Source organism: Neodiprion virginianus, chromosome 2 (assembly GCF_021901495.1).
Source record: "Neodiprion virginianus isolate iyNeoVirg1 chromosome 2, iyNeoVirg1.1, whole genome shotgun sequence".
NCBI lineage: Eukaryota > Metazoa > Arthropoda > Insecta > Hymenoptera > Diprionidae > Neodiprion > Neodiprion virginianus.
Genome location: NC_060878.1, coordinates 33,598,365 through 33,620,353, shown reverse-complemented (window position 1 = coordinate 33,620,353; position 21,989 = coordinate 33,598,365). Strand labels below are relative to the sequence as shown.

Below are 21,989 nucleotides of genomic sequence, written 5' to 3'. Positions count from 1 at the left end.
ATATTACAGATTGCATGAACAATGGACCGAGTGTGTATTTCAGTAGCGGCGGGAAGGAAGGCGTATTTAACCAAACTGGTTAAAAATCTGACCCGTTACGCTACGCGGAGAGAAAGAAAGAGCAGATCTTCCCGAAACTGCAGGAAAAGAAGGACGCATCAGATTTTTTGCGTAAAATATACTTCCGAAAATTCAGAACTTACCGTAGAATCAGTGGAAACCACTGTCTGCAGGGTAAAGTTTGCTACATTTGTAGAAAAAAAAATACAGTTCACATGGGTATTTTTTATCAAAAATCCCGATGCTTCCCTCTTTTTTTATCGTTTTGAGTAAAATCTGCTCTTTTTCTTCTCTCCGCGTGGCGATCGATGAGGAGAGAGCGTAAAGTGTTGGATCGCGGTGAATAAAGGAACGACGGAAATAAGTCCTAATTATGTATGCCACCGCGCTAATAGATGTCCACTTACTATAATAAATAAAGGTGGAGTGTGTAATTTGTTGCACAAGGCGAGGAAGAGATAACGTCACAGTTTGATAAAATGGAATAAAAAAGGACCGAGTTCAGGCGAAATGAAGAGCCGACGGAGAGAGTACATACTTTTTGAAATGCAGCTAACCGCGCTGTTATCGGTTCTTCGTGCGATAGAGACAAACTACCGAGCCATTCAACCGGCGTTCTTTTCCATTTGGAAAAGGCGGAACGGCCGTCGGGTGAATTCTGGCTCGATCGTGAAATTTCGTCGGTCAGCTAATCACGCCCGGTAAAATCCTCCCTAATGGATCGCAGCCTTGAGGCTTGGTGTCTAAATACGTACCGAACACTGCGGAGCCTGGCGAACGAAACTGGGTACCGGGCGATATTTATACACGCCCACAACTTATTGTTGCCGCGATTTCATCCGTTCGAAAACTATAAAATACGCCAACTGTATCGTAAGTTGCAACAACTGGTTATACAGAGAGACGTTAGTCACGGATGGCGGAGCGTTAATCCACGGACTCGATGATAGTACCAACGGGGCCATGGAGTGAATAAGAATTTATTTATTTTCCCTCGGTCGATTGTACTCTCTGGCCGAAAGTGTGTAAGACGGATATACCTACACGCGTATCGCGTAATACAAAGCTGCGGAATAAATTCCGTCAAAGTAACAGCGATGGACGGTTGTAACCATAGATAATAGAGTTACCGAGTTGGCAAGGAGCGTAGTCGAAGTGGTTTTCGTGGTAGATGATTGCTGCTTCGGCGAATTCCGACTCCCACTTTCCACCACGTCAGAATTCGTATTGTCTCAGATCCGATTTGGCGCGGCTCAAAGCCCAGCCGCGGTAATTAATGCTTTGATACACCCGGGATCAGCTGTTGTTTCACCGGGTAAAGCTCCGGTCCGCAAAGTTGATGCGCTTTGAACAAATTCACCTGGAATACCTTGGAGCTGTTTCAGAGATGCACACGTAAAGGGATAAATAAATGAAACGCGATAAGCGATATCTTTTTGGTTCGTTACACGGACGGATTGATCGTCCCGCAACCGTCAATTACACGCTTGGCGAGCTATTTACGGAAAAATGTTTCATTGTTTTAACGCATATTATTCTTGGGACAGGAAGCGTTTCTCGAACGACTGCATTTCCTTCGTACGTACAAGGTACTCCGCATTTTCACCTTGCCAGCAGCTCGGGACAAAGGAGCCAATCCCTTACGTGAAGAAAAAGAAGGACCATGTGTTTCGGGTGAAGGTAAAGAAACCCAAGGGAGAAATAATCGATGTCAGAGGTAGAAACAAAGATTTATCACCCATCATGGCTTGTTTCGGGTCTCTTCCATTTCCAGGGCGAAAAACTTTGCCGCGGAAAGAAGCGTACAACGCTTCCAAATCATAACGTGGCTTTCGGAAGTTTCGACTGACACTACAAGCCACGTGCCGAGCTGATCAATTTTAGTATCGGAAACGGTATTATCCGAATCGTAGCGCCGTCGTATGTAAAATAAAACTTATATAGCTTAAAAATATCCCACAGCCGTCCGTTCGCCCGGTCTCTTAATGCCGCCTATTAGTTTCTATGCCGCAGTTGAATCAAAATCGGCATCCTTACGTTACGTGATTCGTATTTAGGTTAGGCAACAGCGTCTCGAAATATCTGGGTATCCTCATATTCCACAGTGCCCGAGCATGCCTGTCCCTCAATAATGCCGGAGATATCGACTGTTGAAATTTCAAGAGGGTGTATTGGTTTGTTTCACGTACGCTCGACTCTCGAGATTACACGTAAATCTCGGACGTGGTCAGTGGCTGTGGTATACCGTAAGCCCGATGCGCCAAGGGCTTATTCTGCGAAAAATGAACCGTCGTAGCGGATAAAAATGTCTCTTCTCCCGAAAATCGCTGCGTACAGTTTCTGTGTGCTCCATTTGATCCGCAATTCAGCTTTCGATTTACTTAGTTACGTAACGAGGTTAGAGCAGCAGTTTACGGTTACCTTATTAAGCTTCGAAAATTCTAACCATTTCCAACAATTTGGATAGAGAGCAGATTGATCGAGACTCAGGAGACTCGAGCCGGCTTTCGATCGCTGTAAATTATCGAGCGTTTGAGTTTCGGATTTCCCATTCGGGTGTATCGTGTCTCTTGTAAACTTTGGCTAACCAACGGCGTAGGCACCTCCCGGGCTTAGCCCTTCGAGTAACTACCGAAAGTCCTGTAAAGCCATTTGCAAGATATTTTCCAAAATATTCACCCGGTACTGCGGAGCGGAATTTCGACTGGAATTTGACGTAACCTTGACTGCCGGTCAAATCTCCAAAATTCCGTGAATTTTGTTTTGCATTTTTTGACATTATCGTGTAGCATGATATCTCAGTGCGCATGCAACGGAGCGGCAAATTATTTCCATCATAAATTTTCGACGCCACGAACACGTTGCCGCGTCACGAATTTTCACGTCGTCGATTTCCCCGTCTACCGTACAAGTCCAAAGTCCCGCGAAGTCGGTATATTTCCCGAAAGTAATTGCAGCGTAACCGAATCCCTTCCCCATCCGTCAAAGTCAAACGATTACAGCGGATCCCCTTCGAAGCCCGACTCGGTCCTTTTGGCATTATTAAAGCAGCCAGGCTGAAGAAGCGCTCAGCGTGAGCCCAGCATCCATTCCGCAAGCGAAAAACCGCGGAACTGCGATTAGACTAAATATGACGCGTGACAGATATTCGTTACGTCCACCGATAAAATTAGTTGGCCGACAGGATGAATCGGAGGAAAAACTAACCGAAGCATCATCCGCGCGATGCAACGTGTACGTAAATAATTCCTATTACAGAGGCGTAGGGCACTCGGATCTCGTCTCATCTCGACTCGTCGGATTTAGCAGCGACGTTTATCCCGGCGTACGAATGACCTTCCAAAGTGGTCGAACGAGGCGCGATAAATCTGACTTTTCTGTGATTCGGTAAGAAAGAGGGCGACGAAGCACGTGCTTCGCATCTGCAGATCTCTGCAGCGGTGAAACGGAGAGGCTGTTCGCTCTTTCTCGGATTATTTCATTTCCCTCTCTCTCTCTCTCTCTCCTCTCTATTTTCTCGCGTGCCGCGCGGACCACGACGTCGCTAACCGTCGGCCACGGACTCCGTACGCGAGATAAAGATAGACACGCGATAAAGAATCGGTCGGAGGATGGAACGCCGACACGCTTCGGTCCTCCGGTCCTCCGGTTCTCCGGGAGGGAGAGAGGAGAGTGGCCGCCATGTGCTCGCGAGGGACGCGCCTCTAGGCCCAGGGCTCAGTCGACGCGACGCGCTCCTCCAGAGCACGTCGCACACACCTGTCGCTGTTGGAGCACCGAGCGCACACCCGAGCATAACCGAGACAACAAGTGCCGGGCTTTTTAACACTCGTACGAAGTTTCGTTCGCCGTTTACCGGCCCCTTTCTCCCCTGGTGATTTATCCCGAGTTTACACCCCAAGAGTCCTTCCCGTCCCATGGTTCCCTAATCGCCGCGGATGGTAGCTTGGATTTGACTTTCCAAATCGCGGACCCGATCCCGTGTCATCCCGTCGAGTGATTTAGCATCGGCTGCAGGGGGAGGAGAAAAACGGAGGGAGGAAAGTAAGCATGCGTCGAGACACCGGAGACCAGAGGATACGCTCTTGCTGCCTGTCGCAACTCGCTCCCCGAGCGTACTGACCAAATCCCCCCTCCTCGTTTGCAGAAAAATAATTTAGAGGGATAAATAGAGGAAGGAAGATACTTGGAACAGTTCGCGTATGGTTTCAGGACTCTATCGACGAAAGCACGCGCAAAACGGTGAAGGGTTTTTGCGTCGGTAGAAAGGACTGTGAGTTCTCGTTGAATGGCGTAATCAGCTGTTCTTCGTAAAAAGTTTCGCCAATATTCAACCCCGAATCCCGTTACGGTGATATATATATTTTATTTAATTTTTTTTTTTTTCGTCGTGACGTGGTAAAAGGGTGAGAAACAAACAGGAAGAAAGACAATCGAAGCTCGCGCATTGACAGCGACATGCATCACACGGCGCCCTGGTACCTCCCTTGGGGTCTGAAGTTGGTGCCGCTGCCGATACCCCCGGGACATCCCGCCTCGAGTATTCCTCATCCTGGGCTCCATCTTTTGGCACCGTTGCACGGACTTTATGCTCCGGATCCCCAGAAGGTAGGACAAGCATAGCACATTTTTCGAAGGGAAGCGAGAGATTTTTGTAAACTCGTATAACACGAGCGAGTCGAGGTGTACTCGAAGAAGAGAATTCGTTTCCCCTTTAAACCTGTGGTAAATGCGAAGTTGCGGTGTTGATGCAACCCTTGAGGCATCCGAAGGGCGAACCAAGGGATCGCGAGGTAAGAGGCTGGGGACTTGGGGATGTTGGCGGGTTCGGCAAAGTGCCTCGATAGGTATAAGAGGATTAGCCTCGATCGAACTGAAATGGAAATTAAATTACGCAGGGTGATTTTAAAGCTTTCGAGGTGAAACCTCGTTCGCCTCGTTCTTCTCGACGGAGCGAGTGCAACGCGCTTTGACATTTCGAACCTCGTCCGATTCCGATCCGCAGGGGATCGACTTATCGCTCGATTCAATAACGATCATTGCCCTTATTATCTTCTCACGCTTTTCGGTGATGATATGTTTCGACAATTTTTGCTCATTGTATAGTATAACAAAAACAACTCGGTCTATAATTTTAACGTAGAAAGATACAAGTATGAGATCGTTGAAAAGTGCTCGCCTCTTCTCTAATTACATACATTCTCAAATTCAGTTACGCACGGAAAAATGGATATCCGAACTTGAGCTTCGCGATCTTTAGCAACGAACCAGCCAATTCAATCTAATCAATTTTTTCTTCAAAGTCGTGTAAATCGTTTGTTCCGAATTCACTAGACTTCCACGATGCGATTTACTGCGACTTTAGGCCATTATCGATCAACGGTAATAATTGCAAGAAATGGAAAACGAAAAGTTGAATCTAAACGCGTGGCGCCAGCGAGGTTTACTCAAGTCTGCATATGCGGATCGTTTAATCGTAAGATCGGGCGGGCAGTTTCGTATATTACATTTCACGATTAATCCGCGAGCCGTACATCTTCTCTTGGTACACACGCGCGATATGGTGTCGAATCGACGGCTCCACGTATAAAGCTCTCGGCCAGATTCCACGGACAGTGATGTAACGTGCCTACCTACCAACTGCGAAAACACAAGGTTATCGCGCCTGGTCGGCCTGTGGATGATGATGCTGCACGCGGCGTGCGGAGTAATGCCAGAGACCTGTTTGCCTTGCCAATATTGCACGGCATTAAGCCATCGCTCGACTTGACCCGATCCCCAAACAGGGACAACTGATTGATGTGTAGCGTGTATGGCACACATCGTTGGAGAGAAAACATGAGCCAAGTTTGCGTACGAACGACGTCGGGATACAACAAACATTTCTTCCTTTCGTCTGTCGCTTTTCATCGATCGCCGTCTGATCTCCCCCGCTTCGTTTTGGATTCTCCCTTGCTTGATCACACCTAGCAAAATCGTGACGTCGCAATGCTGAAGTTAGTAAAGGTTCACGTGACGATACGTCGCATCGGGAGAAGAGATTGTTATTCATCAACTTTAGGATGACTATCAAGGAGTTGGCTCTTCAGAATTAGCGTATATTTTGTTTGTATTATCGTGTAATGGTTTAATAAATTTCGGAAAGTCGTAAAGATGCGAATTAGCCATTTTTCACAAACGTGCATCGTCACGGCAACGTTACTAACTTCGTACTCGTTCGGGGCCGCATTTGTAAATTCAGCGTTACATTATGTTATTATTGAATTATGATCTTGTCTCCCGGTCTTCTTTGTCTCGCGACTAGGTGTATAATCTTGTAATATTTACGATGGAACGGAGCCACCTCTCGCTGTCTTTGAAATAGAGCCAAATTCTACGCGAACTCATTCTAATTTAGCGAATTCCTCAGACGGACGCGGCAACGTTACAGTCGATATATTATAACTCGGTCTGACATTCGATGAGAGTGTTAAAAAAAAAAAAAAAATTAAAGAGATGAAGAAAAGACATAAAGTAAAAGACAAATCGTTCGGTCAATGTGCCGAGCCTTACTCTTTATTATAATACAAAGTGCCCATTAATTGTCATTTGTGGGGGAAGATGAATCCTCACAATTGACAACCCGACATTTGCGTACAGTTTGACAATACTCGTTTAAAATAGCTGACATTTTTTAAACTAAAAATGGAATAAAAATAAAAATCGCATTATTCCTTTCTCCTCTTTTCGTGAAAAAATGTTCACCTTAATCCTGCAGACTCGTTATGAGCTGAGTATACCTGTATATGTATTTAGGATTTAAAAAAGAGGGATAATTTCTACGAGGGATTAAGTAAACTAAACGAGAATAAAACAAAAAACGCATCGCCAAAGGAAGAGAACGAAATAATTGGTGGGTTTGTGCGAATTAAAAAGAGAACGGAAAAGAAGAAGAAGGGCGAAAGAGGGAAGGTGGCGATAATAACGTCTCTCCAAAACTTTAATTCCACTATACACACACACACACACATAATATGTAATAAATATGCAGCAGTCACCCACGCCGAGGTTAAATTTTTTTTTGGTTATTAAAAAGTTTTCCGCAGTGGTTAAAGGACCTGTACGTATATACTCTGTATTTTTAACTCTTTCCTCTTTTTTTCACTTCTACTTCGTTATCGGCTTTCAGCTGTCTGCCGTTGAGTGGGGTATGTGTCTGTGCACGTGTGTACGTACAATTCATACCGCGTGTACACACGCTCGTGCATCCATATACGTGAGAATGTAATTTGAAAACGTAGCTCCGGACGGTTCAGTTGCAGGGTATAAAGGTAAAGCGGCACGCGGCAATTAAGTGGGTCTATACCATATAGGAACAAACGGACTCGTCGCAACGATAGTGAACTGACTCTAAGCGGACGTGTGTGCGTGTATCGTTGTGAAAACACGTACGGTTCTACCAATCGATACGCATAGTAGAAATAATAATTATCACCACTCGCGGCACTTCGCGCATCCCTTTTCGCACGCACGTAGCGTCAACTTCGCACCATTCATTCGGTACCTCACTCTACGTGTGCTTCGCCTATTATATATCTACCCGGTATCCTGCACACACGGTTACGTCACGATGACGGTAACGAACAATCGCGTACTTATCGACGCTCTCGTCTTGTACACGGCGTGCGGCAAGCGGCAGCGTTTATTTGCATTATACCAGTTTGCCGATCTTGGCCTGCAGGAGATGAACGGATCGAACCCGTTCGGTGTTTCATTACCAAGAAATTGCTGGATATGCTGTCATAGGTATTCCTATTCAGCAGTGTTAGTTCTATTTGAGTATAAGACCAGGCGCCAAGCAAGTTGTCAGGCCGATGTCGCAGCGAGGTGTTTGCCACCTTTTGTGTGTACACAGATGTTAATGGAATATTCCTGTATATGGATATGAATTTGAAAACATTCGAAACATTATAAGTAGAAAACATCATTGCTAGGTGCACACATATGTATATATAGACAACAGAAAATCACCACGCGTATTTTTTTTCTTATGCGCTGGCGTAATTAATTGTGAATAAGTTTCTGAATAATTCAGGTGTAAAAATTGTTTTTTCACAATATAGAGATGCGGCTGAATGATAGCGAAGCATTTTCCGCTGACAGGTCGTAGCTGCGGTTTTTCTAGCTCTGGCTTCTCGCGTGTCTACAAGGACTCTGCGTACAACGTCTGCTCAACCCCCGTTTTACGGAACTTTCGCTGTTCTCATGGCCGACGATTTTCAAGTTTAAAGTTTTACGCCGTGTATAAGCAGTTTTGCGGGCCCTCAAACTACGAGGAATACATACATCAATTTAGAAGTCACATTTCACATACCGTAAGGCAGTCGCACTGCCGGGTGTAATTGACTGGGAACAGTGTTGTAAAGCCTGATTAAACCTACGCACTACCTACTCGTGAACATGCATTGCCGTGTTTATACAATTTTCACGACAGTCTGGCGATCAAACTCGTACCGAGCTTAAGGGAAGATCCTGGTGTAACGAGTCGAAAAATAGTTGGTTAGAATTTTTTTTTTCGGTGCTTAAAACAAGCTATCAATCTGATTGTTTTTTTTTATGCCAAATGAAAGCACTTATGAAGAACAGCAGATAAATTTTTAAACGTTTGTTACCATTTTTTTTTTTTTTTTTACATTTATATTACAAGGTTGAAAATGAGTTCGGAAAAATAGGTGCACCCAACGGTGGACGGGGTGGTGGCCGTAAATATTATCCGAAACAAAATTTGTAAAAAGATTACTAAGCGGTATGAAATCCGCTATCGTGCTATTTTTCGCGTTTGAGATACATGAACTTCGATATTTGGAGACACACGCGTGAACGTCGAAATCGACCGCGGACACCGCCTTAAAATTCCTGCAATCTCGTTCTTGACCGTTAATCAATTTCGTCTAATCCATAGAAACGTATATTCTCCAATCTATCGCGGCGTCGTCGAAAATTTGACAATTTTCTCACCACTTGTACAATCTGTACAACGAAAATACACAACTCATTTATAAATTCATCGTGTTTTTATCCCCGTCCTCGATGAGTCGGTACTGAAAAACGATCGATACACGCTGTACCGCAACTTTTTTTTTTTTAATTTTTTTTTTTTTTTCTCTTCCTTTTTTCTACCCCGCAGCACGATCCCGCTGTACAGTCGCCGTCAAATCACATTATACGAGAAATTGACAACGGTTGTTTCCCGAAATGACGCTGTGATCGCATCGCTCGGAATCCCTTCGACCATGCTCCCCTCTACGTGCACTCCGAAACCCTCGGAACGTTTCACCGGGCGCAAAAAGGACTAAAAAGAAAAAACAAAAACTGAAAAAAAAAAATAAAAATTTAACCGCTGGAAAGTGCGGCGCTCTTAATGAGCCAATAAACGAAGAGTGTAACGCCAAAGAGTCCGCGCGGAGTTGTGTTTAGATAAGGAAAAAGTTATACAGCTGCCCCCGCTAATCTACATCTTTATCTTCATGTACTGTTTTGCGCCTTTCGGTAAATAAACCGCTACGCCCTGCACCACGGCACACACGCACACATCCACTTCCGTTAAGGGCATGCTTTATGGTTGTGTAAGTCGGCTTCCCGAATGCACGACGTCTAAACTCTCCTCACCTTCATATTGTTTTCCACCTTGGTGTTTGTTCATTTATTTATTTAACGAACGTTTTCTCGCGTGGGGATATGCGTGGAAGGTAGATCACGCGGTAGAGCTGATCCCGGTGCGTGTCCAGTCTTCGTGGAATCGTCGTATGTACATACACGAGGAAACTGCGGTGCACCTAGTATTACTTCGAAACAAAGAGCGGGGAAAATCCCGAGGGATTTTCACGTATAACAATTTTGTCGGATATTGCGGTACGATTTAAAATACGCTTGTAATTATTCAAATGTCATACTCGAATCGCTTCGAACACACGTGGATGGAAATATTGTTTTTTTCTCTTTATTCAGAAAATCGACGCTTTTATTCAATGCCTAATATGATGGATCGTTGAAATTGACAACGCTGGTGATACAATTCGAGGGAATGGGATGAAGTTTTGTTTTTGTGGGAAAATCCGAAATAATCGCAGAGAATTTCACCCCCAGCAGCTGTTGGATTTTTCATACCGGATCATCGTATCGGAGTAGAATTTTTCACCGACCAGCTGTACGCTGCGAAAATCGGCGAACGACGCCCGTCGCGTATTCGGCGGCATTACACGTAAATCCGTGACGTTGGACAGGCATCGGGGTTACCGAATACGCCGAGGGATGAACGTAACTCAATTAAAGGCATCGGTGCCCGTACCGTGCGCATCATTTATCGCTCTCGTGGGGTGGATCCGGCCCTTGACTTCCGGGCTTTTTCGACGGATGCCCCACCCCTTCAAAATTTATCCGCAACCGCGGATAGCCGATTTAAATTTTAATCCACCATTGTAAGTTGTTTCGCCAAGCTTTTCGCGAAAACTTTGAACGATATCTTGCCGCCGGTTTCGAGAGAACGTTGGATTTTTTTTTTTCTCTCCCGTCGCTGATTCGGATCACACTTTCTTCGCACGTCGTGTATTTGAACATTTGATCAAACGGAAACGGAAAAATCGAGGGTATGTATATATATATACCTGCTTGTCTTTAATAATAATACCGAGTAATAATATCTCTAGAACCGTTGCGTATCTTACATTGCAACTTTATTACACGTTATTGCATGATTCCGGCGGTAAAAGAAAATGTCAAATTGCATAATTAAGAAGCCATAAGATACACACGTTTCGAACTTTGATCTTAAAGAGTTGTTTTATTTATTTATTTATTTATTTATTTTTTCGACGTTTGCATCACGCGTCGGTATATTTGCAATCGTCCGACTCGAAGACGAGAGAGAAATCAGAAGCACAAATAAGCGGAAAAATTAATAACGACTTGAGAAAAAAGAAAAGAGTTAGAAATAAAGAAAGAAGCTCGTTCAAAATTATAAAATCCGACGCAAAGCCAGAGGGGAATATTATTATAGGGACGTGTGCGGATCTCCCGAATGACACCCGGGGAATCCCCGAGTTTCTGTTTTACACAGGGTGAAGTCAGGAGTTTATATCTATAGGTATGCAGAGTTACGAGTGAGTGCGCAATGTTGCCGTACCTACCCTCCTCGTGGCAAAAGCAAGGGTGGCGGGGGTGGGGGTGGGGATGGGGGGGAGCATCCACGCAGGCGGAATGCAACGAAGCACATAACCTGGCAGCCTTATCTCGCAGTAGCTATCACCTAGCCGCCGAACCTCGTCTAAACCCGGACTGTAATTTATCCGGAGAATGGCACGCGCCGCAAAATTTCTCTCTCTCTCTCTCTCTCTCTCTCTCTCTCCCTCTTTGTTTGCGCCTTTCCCTCTCGCTTATACCGCGCGCATTGCGTAGTAGATGCTCGCGTGTGTGCGAAAAATTGTAAAATATCCCCCCCTGACTTGAAAATGTCTACGTTGTATATTATACATATTACGTTGACGAAAATGATAATTTATGTTCGTTAGTGATGCGAGAAAATAAAGGAGAATTGATTCTGAAAATCGATCTATTATGTTTGTTTCTACGGCTCTGAGAATCGATGAATATATCGGATGATGAATATAACATCGATTCCGAACGATAGGCTAGATATTTCCGAATGAAACGAGCCAAGTCAAAATAATTAATATTACGTAATGTAACAGGGATTTGGTATGGCTGTTTAGTAATAGTGTGTAATAGTTGTTGGCAGCAAATAAACGGTATTCTGAAGTTTTCTATTACCTTTATCACGTAATCAGATAATAGGAACAGTAAATGGCTTTGTTTTACGAATTATCCGAGACATTATGTTATTTATTAGAATATTTCATATCAATATAAATATAATAAATAAATATATAACATTACAATTTTATATGAAATTGTTCTTAATGACTTATCAAGTCATCATTAATCGATTCGATAATAATCGAAACTTTGAGAAATCGAGTAATAATCGATCAATCTAACGTCGCAAAGATCGATTTTTCAAAAATCGTCGATGAATTTCGCATCACTAATCTTCGTTATACCGAAACTCTCTATCTCTTTTACTCTCGCTATATAACATGCGAATTAATCGTCAGTTTTGCGCGATCATGCAACGTGGATTAAAAAGAAACTTTACGAAAGGATCGAGAAACAAAAATTCCCCACCGATCGACGGTTAGCGCGAGTTTTAATCGCGCGTTACCTCACGGGGAAAATATTACGCAACGTAGTAATTTGGATGTATATGTAGAAATGATTTTTTCTTCTTGTTCTTCGTTTTTTTTTCTTCTTCTTACCATTTATGAGGCGGAAATAATTACACAAGATGAGAAGAAACAAGCTGATGCTAATTATTACAACAGTCCGCGTAATTCTGTTTCGCCTTGATTTAGAAGCTGAGACTCGTCGTGCTGTTATACGTCAACGTTTAATTGTGTATAAGACTTTGTACGGTGCAGTGTGTTAGGTTGTAAATAATTACAGCGGTTCAACTTACGCTTACCGCGTCTACCACTACTACTCGTTCGTTTTGATATCGCCAAAAGGTTCCGAGATGAAATTTGAGCTTCCTACCACACGCGCGTCTTCGACGCACGTTGCGCTTACTTATTTTTTTTGTCTCTTCATTCTCATTTATTTAAAAAATATTTTTTTCTTTCTCTCTTTGGTTTTTTTTACCATCGTATCTGACCACCGTACAAGCGGGTATTACAACCGTGTGGAAACGGTTGCTTGCGAAATTGAAAACGTTTCCGCCGTTCCCATTCCCTCGTTTATTTCACGACGTGTATTTCACCCTGCTGCGCAAGTACGTATAACCGTATACGGCGTGTCATTCTCCAAAGGCGTTTTGTCTATTTCTTTTTCCTTTTACTTGGTTAATTTATTTTTTTTCTACCCAATAGCCGATAACATGCACGACGAAAAGAAAAAAGTCAAATTGGTAGGGTTCCATTTATTTTTTTCTCCGCTACCGTATAATATTTCTATGATTTTCTTGAACTCTGCACCGTTTTTTAGTCTTTTTTTTCCTCCTCTCGCTTAGGTTTTACTGCAGCCAAGTATAATTCATAAATACGGTTTTTCCTTCTATTTCTACTAATTTTAGAACGAGTTTTTTTTCCCGTCACTCACAGTTGCGCAACAACGAGCAGATGGCTGTGTATGCATGCACGGTGTCTCGGGATGGAGAAAAACCGCAACTCTTGGCCGGCTCAAATCTGTCCGCAACAATTCGATTTCGTTCCTAAGGTGATTTATTACTTACTTGCCTTGGCGGTTTTATTTTACGTAACCTGCGTGCCTCTTCTGGCCCTTCCGCTAGTTGTTGCTGCTGCTCTTGTGTGACATATGACAATTCCGAAACCGCTGCCAGAACAACGAGGCTCCCTTCTATACATCGCATCGTCCCTAACCCGAAATCCACGCGTTTGCGGAGAACCAAAGGGTGACTCCTTTTAAATCACTGGATCGATTCCGCCCGCCGCGCGTTCAATTTCAAACGAAAAAAGACATTTTCTCTGTCTCCTAATGACCTTTGGATTTATTTCCACTCCCTTTCTCACTTTCTCTCTCTCTCTCGGTCTCCAATCGCGTACGTATATGCCTACGATATATTTCAATCTCGACACGACTTCGAATTCGATGGTCAAGTCTGCAAAGAGAGTCGCTTCATACGTCGCTGCTCGAAAGAAATACGTAGGTGTAAAATCGTACAAAAAAGAAAAGAAGAAGAAAAAAAAAAACACATGGAAGAAAATAGACCAACACTAAAAATTGTCTAAACTTTTTTTAAATTACCCAAAGTTCTCTGCCAAAGTGAAAGTGTATTTAAGATATTCTTCAAAGGTAACGAACGCTCCTCGCTTATTTAGGTAGCTACCGAAAACAAAGTGTCCGTGAGCTTCTAACGCGATCTGTCGAAGCGCAAAGAAGATTTCGACATAGGGTGTACACGTCGTTTGCAGAACTGTAATCACGATGCACTGCGCAGGTAAAGCTTTGCAAGTTATACCGGAAATAGCTTTAGAGGAGGGAATTTACTTGAAAATGGAGATTACGGGCTGGAAGCCATGCGCTGAGTATTTATCGCAATTATCATATCCGTAAGGCACGATGATCTCTTCGAAAATAGGGAAGAATGAATACCAGAGTTATGAACAAAATTATAGGTTATATCGATGCTTCGCTTGAAATTTCTTAAATACTGTTAAAAATGTAATAGATTCGTTCGATTTCACGCTACGACGACGTCTCATTTTTATTCAGGAGACTTATTTTACACAAAGTTCCTAGAGAGATTGTTCATTTATTAATGCTTTTTGTTGATTATAATCAATATCGGTGCAATGTTCTAGAATTAAATATTTAACGATGCGAACGTCACAAGAAAAAAAAAAAAAAAAAAAACTCATAAAACGAGCCATCTAAGAGTGAAATCGATCGAATGTATCTACTCGAGTTTCGATCATTTTGAAACGATTTGAATCGATGCATCGATATCTACGTGAATATGCTTTTGTTCATTATTTCAGTATTTTACATTTTCAAAAAATTTAATGTATCGATTTTTGGCCGACGAATCTCCTCGATCAAAAATTTTCCTTAAAAAAAACGTGCATGAAATACGCAAATATTTGCACAGATTGTTTCAGACACGACACTTGTCAACTTTTGGTAAGACGTCGGCTTCCGTATAAGGCGTCGTATGTTCGCTCCGCAGTTCTGGAATCCCGTAGTTAAGTCTCCCCGAGTCGTTAATACGTGGCTGGATTTTGCACAGCTGCCATGAAAGGACGATAATTCGCGCGAAGCGAAGAATCGTCGTGAGGCTATAAAGTATCCAAAGTTATTCCCGATGCGAATCCATGCTTCGCTTCGCACATGAAGGCGGAAAATGTTGTGGCCAATTTTTCAAAATCATAACGAAATGCCCGGTTTCATAATCTGTCGTACATTCGGTAATTAATTATTCATTCGTTATCGCGAAAGAATTTTGACAATTTCGAGATTATGAAAATAATTAAGAAATAATATGAAGAAAAGGGAAGAAAAAGAAAAGAATAAAAGAACGAGGCGAACGAGCGCGAGGGTATAATTCAATCAGTGTTTGATTCTTCCGACCCGATGGGACGGGTAGCGCATATACTCGTAATAAACAATAACGGGATGGATTCCGATTTCTTGAATCCCAGCCAATATAATTAATTTCACGAGGGGCGAGGATCAACGAGGTTTCTGTAATATTTAATACCTATAACGCGTTGTATCGTTTATTCTTTCTATTCTGGATTCCAGAAGGGAGATGGATCGAGAGAAAGATAGATAGACAAATAGATAGATAGATGGATAGATGAATGGATGGATAGGCACACGTGTGTGCAATGTGGGGAGGGGGGTTTGACTGACGTGAAACTATTTTCAATTTCATTTGGCTAATGCACGTTCTATATCCGAAGACTGCCAGCTACCTCGGACTGACAGCGTAGCTAGGCTTGCTTGTGTCTCTCTATTTCTGTGTATGCGTTAGGCATACCGAGTTTGCAATGTGTTTGAAGAACGGAGTACCTCGAGCCAGCGACCGACCACCGCTCCAACTCGTTGCGAGTGTGTTCATCTTCGCATTACGTACATGCATGTGTAACTGCAGTATTTTAGCCATTACGTAATTCACTCGGATAATCTTGAGGCAGATTTTTACCTACGTATATTTATGACTGTTTTCTGTATGCAACTTTTCTCGTATCTCAAGATTTCCTAGCCTCGATCCCCATCGGTTGTACGTATACGGTCACCCATACATGCAAGTTTTTTACGTTGTTTCTGCGGGGGCGGCGGCGCCTAGTTCTTCATTTTGCAATGTATCCGAGCATCGATACATGCAATGTGCGATAGATTTTAATCACAGGCTATACTTTACACGATCTTTATACGAGTCATCAGTTTTTTAACGGACCTCTATTCAGGTCTCGAGAATTTAATTATAACAAAAGTGCTTTTCGTTACAATCTAATGTTATATATATTCCGTTCTGCAGGATTGGATTTCTACAAAATTCTCTCTCACACACACACACACCGAAGCGAGTAGTTGAGGTTGGCAATAATCGCGGTATGTACACACTGTACAAAATTGAAAAAGCCAAAGTTTGTCGACGACAAAGCTTGACCCGATAAATCAACATCCAGTAAAAATCACTACGGTTGGAACTGCGGGATGCACTTCGACCGTGACATACTCGCACCGTATTGACGTCGCGTTATCGTTTCGCGGCAAAGCTTCGCGTGCAACGGATTGCCGATAAATGTTTCTTTTTTCATTTTTCCATTTCTTTTCTTCCCCCTCTTGGTGCACGGAATGAAAATTTTTTGCCAAAATTGGACATCGGATTAAAGTTGTCAAGTGCAAAAGTTCGTATACCCGTGTCAATGAAAAATCGCACGCAGTCGTTGCCGAGAATTTTATTCAACTTTTGCAGTATTATACGAGGTAACATTTGGATTCGGTAGTTTTGAATCGCGCGAACAAATACTCTGAATGGTTTACCGATTCTGAATATGCGTATATACATAGAATCATGGAAATCCTTATTCTGGAATATCCACGTTTTCACGTGTCGAAATATTTTAAAATTACTTTTCTCGCCTTCGAAAGTTCTCTGATATATATTACCTTACTTGTTAGTTTTGGCAAATTTCCAATTGTTATTCTTATTATTTTTTTCTCTCAGTATGTTTATAGTAATTAGTTTTCGTTCATGGATACTCGATGAGGGATAAACAAAGAAAAAGAAGATTAAAGTAAAACAGCAGGTGTTCTATTTCTATCTTCAATGAATCTTCCTTTCCTTTCTCTTCTCTCTCTCTCTCTCTTTTGCTGTTTTCATTTATTCATTTTCTTTTACAATATTCCATCTTCGTCGATTACGATCGACTGATAATAATTTGATTAAATTTAACAGCCCAGAGTTTAAACCGTCGGAAAAATTATGCGATTTTCAGTAAAACCCTTCGGGTTTTGTCGTGAAAATCACATTGTGAATATACCTACCCGCATCACCTTATACCTAGAACCATTGTGCAGGTACAAACGTTTCGTTCGTATGGTATAAAATGCAGAAGACTGTGTATTTGCTCAAGAAATCGTTACACCCATTTAAACGAGCCTTGTTTGCTGTTCTAATTACTGTTTGGCTACCATTTTCCGCACGTGGATGGTTAGTGTACAGTGTACACGTATATAAACCAGCAAAAGCCAACCTACCTACCTACCTACCAACCAACCAACCAACCAACCAACCAACCAACCTTATACTACCTACCGATAAGGCTCTCCAAGTCACGGAGTTTGGCTCGACCCAGAACCGACCTTCCTCAGATTATCAAGTCCGTATTACAGGTGTACCCGGGGATAATTTATAAATACTCGAGGGTTTCTCTCATTCGTTAGCACGGCGTCTTATCGTCGTCGTCGTCGCGAATCGATCCGCGTTGCATTAATTATTCATTATTATTATTATCGTTATCATATCTGAAATTATATCATATAGGAGCGAATTTCACGGGGTGATCAGCTTAAATTGTCGACGACAATTAAGCGGAGGCGTCACGCACGCGACTGCAGTCTTCAAAGTCCTGGTACTTGGGTATTTACGATCCCCGGAGATGAGGGGTAAACAAACAGTCGATGAAAATGGTTACGCATAACCGTTGAATCATTGCGCGACGGTTAAAACCTCGGGCAGGGTTATTAAAATGTGTTTTTATTTTTTTTTTTTGTCTTTTTTTACTCGGAATCAGTGTCTGGCTTGCTTCTGGCTCAAGCCTGCAGTCGATTACTTATTTCTCAACTTTCAAGTAATTTACGTAACTTAACACGACGTGAGTCTGCACCGCGTGCAGACCCGCGGTTATAATACCGGTGCCTACGCAATGTCGAAAAATTCTTTAAATAAATGCAGACTCGCGGTCAGTGTTCTTCTTTTTCTTATTTTCGTCGTTCGAGCATGTCGATCCCCTGGACTGATGCACGTTATGTCACCGAGGGGCGAGTCGATCGTTCGCCTCGATTATCGCTGACGATACGTCACGGATAGCGTCGCTCTGCCCACACGCATGACGTAACGGAAAGTTGCGAGTTGCGATTTCGGGACCTACGCTAATCTATTTACGAACGTTATATCTTTTTATTTTAGTTTATTATTTATTTTTTTTTCGTTTTTATTTTCATCTCTTTCGCTCCTCTCCTCACTTTCAACGAATATTACACTTTTTCGTGCGCGCGTGTGTGCGTATACTCGGTTTTTGGCACTCTTCGCCGCTCTTTCGTTACGACCGTCTTCTCTCGCGTAACGCCAATTTCCCAATCCTCACCACGTACACGCGGTGTTAAATAATATATATCTATACATCCCACACGTACAACACCATTCCTCGATCTTCCGATCGGGGACCGCGACCCTAACCCAATTCAATCTTGATTTTGATTTTCCGTGCTTTAGTAATGCGCTGTCCTCGATGGAAAGGGGGCGAAAGAGAGAGGAGAAGAGAGAGAGAGAGAAAGAGAGAGAGAGAGAGAGAAATGGGGGACGCTTCATGTGTACGACCGGATACAGTTTATCGACGTTATACGACATCAACGTAACGGAATTATTATTATTTTTTTTTCCTCCCTCTCATCGTACCCGAATTATTCTGGACGAATGATTAAACTATTGGAAATTTTTTATATCGTCCCACCGGAATAAACCATCGCATCGGTATAATTACACTGCAGAGAAGTAATAGAAAAATGATAAATAAATTATCTTTTCTCGGTGGTTTTTATTGAAAAAACATCTTCGGTACCTGTGATACTTATATTTCATTACAGCGTCGAGGCGTTGCACTTAACAACAGTCCTTATAAAATTGCAAAACTAACGACGACTTACCGTGCAAATTTCAAGTTACACAGTTAACGAACTCGAAATAAGAATGACCATGTACGATTCGGGTACTGCGAAATAGACGATTAACGAGCCGTCTATACGTACCTACATACACATTGCACACTTTCTAAAAAAGACTCCGCTGTACATCTGCGGAGCACCGAGCCAATTTTATTCCTTCTCTTTATTTTCTGCGATAGCGAGAGATGAAGGGAGGCAGAGAGAGAGAGAGAGGGAGAGAGAGAGAGAGTGAAAGGGCGTGATTTTAGCACGGTACGCGATATGCGACGCGGGCACAGGTATACCTTTGCTACTGCCAACTTAATCTCGTATTGATAGAGGGCCTCCGTCTCTGGGAATTCCCTGAGGAAATCTTACGTCATCCGAAATGGCGAGGGCTCGTAGCTTCTCGCTGCGTAGGTACATGTATACGTACATACACATATGCATGTGTGTACGTAGGTTCGGTTGTAAACGTGGTTGCGCGCGAGTGCGTCGTACCGAGCGATGTTGGGGAAGTCTGGAATCGCGGATATCGTTCTTCGGTCGGCCAAGAGATTTCTTCCCATCCTTTGAGCGAAAATAATAAAACAGAGACAGAGATGTGTAAAACTATCGGCTCTGCGAGACAACGCACTCACTCGCGTCGAAATTGGAAATCAGATCGGCCGGCAGGCACATTGTGTAAGCTAACTCGTCACTCGGCGCATCGTCGCGCACTCTTAATCCAGTTGCTGGGGGTTCTGCCCGATCGGGCTTCCCTCGGGATTTTTACTTTTACTCGAGCTCGCTGCTCTACGCTCGATGCGTCAGTTATTCCCGCGGATTAAATTCGAGCCTCGCGTCGGCTTAGCCAACTCTGATCCCTCGACCCTTGCATTCGCCTGTCGGTTATCCCTCGCTCTCTAAGCACTGGGAAACGGGAAAAATTCTCCCGCATCCCCGACTAGCCCTCCCCATTTTCACCCTGATATTTCCCCCATCTCCTCTCCACTCGTCTTCGTCTTCGTCTTCGTCTTCGTCTTCTTCTCGCGAAAATGACAAGGAGGCGGCGCTGCGGCTTGAACCCAATTTGGAGATAGCGCGGCGCGGCGGCGGCGCTGGATCGGGAGGAGATGAGACGTCTGAGATATACGTGTATGTATGTGTATGTACACCTCGTCTGCACTATCTGCGGAGTGCCGAGGCTCTGTTAGCCGAATTCGACCTCCAGATCTTCCTTCTCTCCGACGATCGCGACGCAGCCTCTCCTGGGTCAGGCGTGAAACCGCCTTCGCACTTTGGGTTAAACTCTTCGAACCTTTGACCGTGACATTAAAATTTAAGACGACACGTGGCTGCCTCGCCCCTCACAGCCGCACCGCCGCTACAGCTAGGAGAGAATTTTTAGACTTTTGGATATAAAAATATATCGCGTAATGTATACGCTCTGCATGCCGGAGCTTCTCCAGCGGCCAGCGATGCTGCTGTGCCTTGGCCCATGGCCATACTATACTCCTATCGTTATTTATCGGCAAGTAGTCGTAATTCATTTAATATCCGTACGAACGGTACGATACATGTGAAAAATTAGACGAAATATCTCGTGAATGGAGCTTACAAGAGTCGACTACTCATCGTCGGAACTCGATGCCTGCGCCTTTTCATTTCATTACGTCTTATCATCTGTATCCCGTGGGAAAGTCGGAGTAATTGTATACTTTGCTGAAATTGATTGACGGATCGACGTTATCGTAAACCAGCTGTCGGAAAGGAGACAGCTCGAAAATACCCTCTTTATCAATAAATATACAAAGACGAGAGAATACATTTCTTTCGACGAAACAGCGCCAATTTTTATCGAAATTGTTGATTCAACCGTTTTTAAACAACGCTGAGTCCTCTTAAACTTGTTGAAAACTCAGTTCCTTCAGATCGTGTCGATAATGTTATTCCCGCCTGCTGTCACCTTTCGACTGGTTCTGTAACCAGTTGTATCCCGACCACGTTGCTGTAACGCGTGCGATACACGTTCTTACAATTAGCTGTAGTTGTAAATTATATTTACACATGCAAAGGGTCGAATTGAAAAGAAGTGTGTTAAGTGAACGCGCGTCGCGTGTGTGTCAAGGTTCGTATAGCTGGTAAAACGGTTAAATTTCACGTTTAACTTATAACGATTATGAAAACCTAAAGTCTTACCCTTGTTGATAACTTTTTCTCACATATTTTTGCGTGAAAAAAAAACACAAATTTTATATTCATGTACATTATATTTCATTTACATACTTATCGTTAGCCGGGATTCTTTTGACTGCGTGTATTGAAGAAAATGAAATAAAATTTCGCTACGCGGTCGACGATATTTCTCCGTTTACTTTCATCTTTTTTTTTTTTTTATTCACACTTTACCATCCGACGTGTGAGGAAAGAAAAATTAAATTCACCTCGTCCCCGTATGTAAATATTATGTAAAAAAACATTTTTGTCACAAAAATGTGGGAATTATTCGAGCGTTACATTTTTTTTTTTACGAGTATAAAGCGTATACGTATAAAACTTTTTCTCCGTATCGTTTTACTTTTACTACATTATTCTCGCGCAATTAGACGAAATTAAAAAACCTTTTATCTCTCCCTCCCTCTCCGCATTCTTGCGACGACAAGAAGTCCCGCCAGCCAGCCGAATATTATCCCGCCGATATAATTTCACGTCTGTAAAGAGAAGTGGTGCGTACAGACATTGAGATCACTGATATAAGATAGCTTTGCTATCGGCCTTGATCGCAGGAAATACACCGGCTTCGTCGTCGGCGTCGTTCGAGTCGCCACCCTTCGTACCGCTCCTATCTGGATTATATCTCCGATAATTGAAGTTCAATTCTCGCCAGTTTGACTGCAGTAGAGGCTGAAAGTAGTAGGAGGTGGAGGAAAAGGAGGTGGAGGAGGTCGTGGCTGTCTATCGCGTCT

At 43.1% G+C, this 21,989-nt stretch overlaps 1 protein-coding gene across 5 annotated transcripts in view; it reads left to right on the top strand.

Annotated features, from left to right (window-relative positions):
* The window catches only part of LOC124298408 (RNA pseudouridylate synthase domain-containing protein 2), an 86,951-nt gene that overhangs the window by 26,179 nt on the left and 38,783 nt on the right, over positions 1 to 21,989 (top strand). The window contains exons 1-2 of one of the 5 annotated variants that reach the window (XM_046750363.1): positions 3,778 to 4,333; positions 4,466 to 4,668. The exons of 1 other annotated variant lie outside the window; for it this stretch is intronic. In XM_046750363.1, the coding sequence (XP_046606319.1) occupies positions 4,519 to 4,668 (150 nt within the window). In that variant the 5' untranslated portion in view covers positions 3,778 to 4,333; positions 4,466 to 4,518. Of the gene's footprint in view, positions 1 to 3,777; positions 4,669 to 4,793; positions 4,854 to 21,989 lie in introns of those variants that run through there. 3 more of the 5 variants (XM_046750362.1, XM_046750361.1, XM_046750364.1) reach the window with 3 other exon arrangements.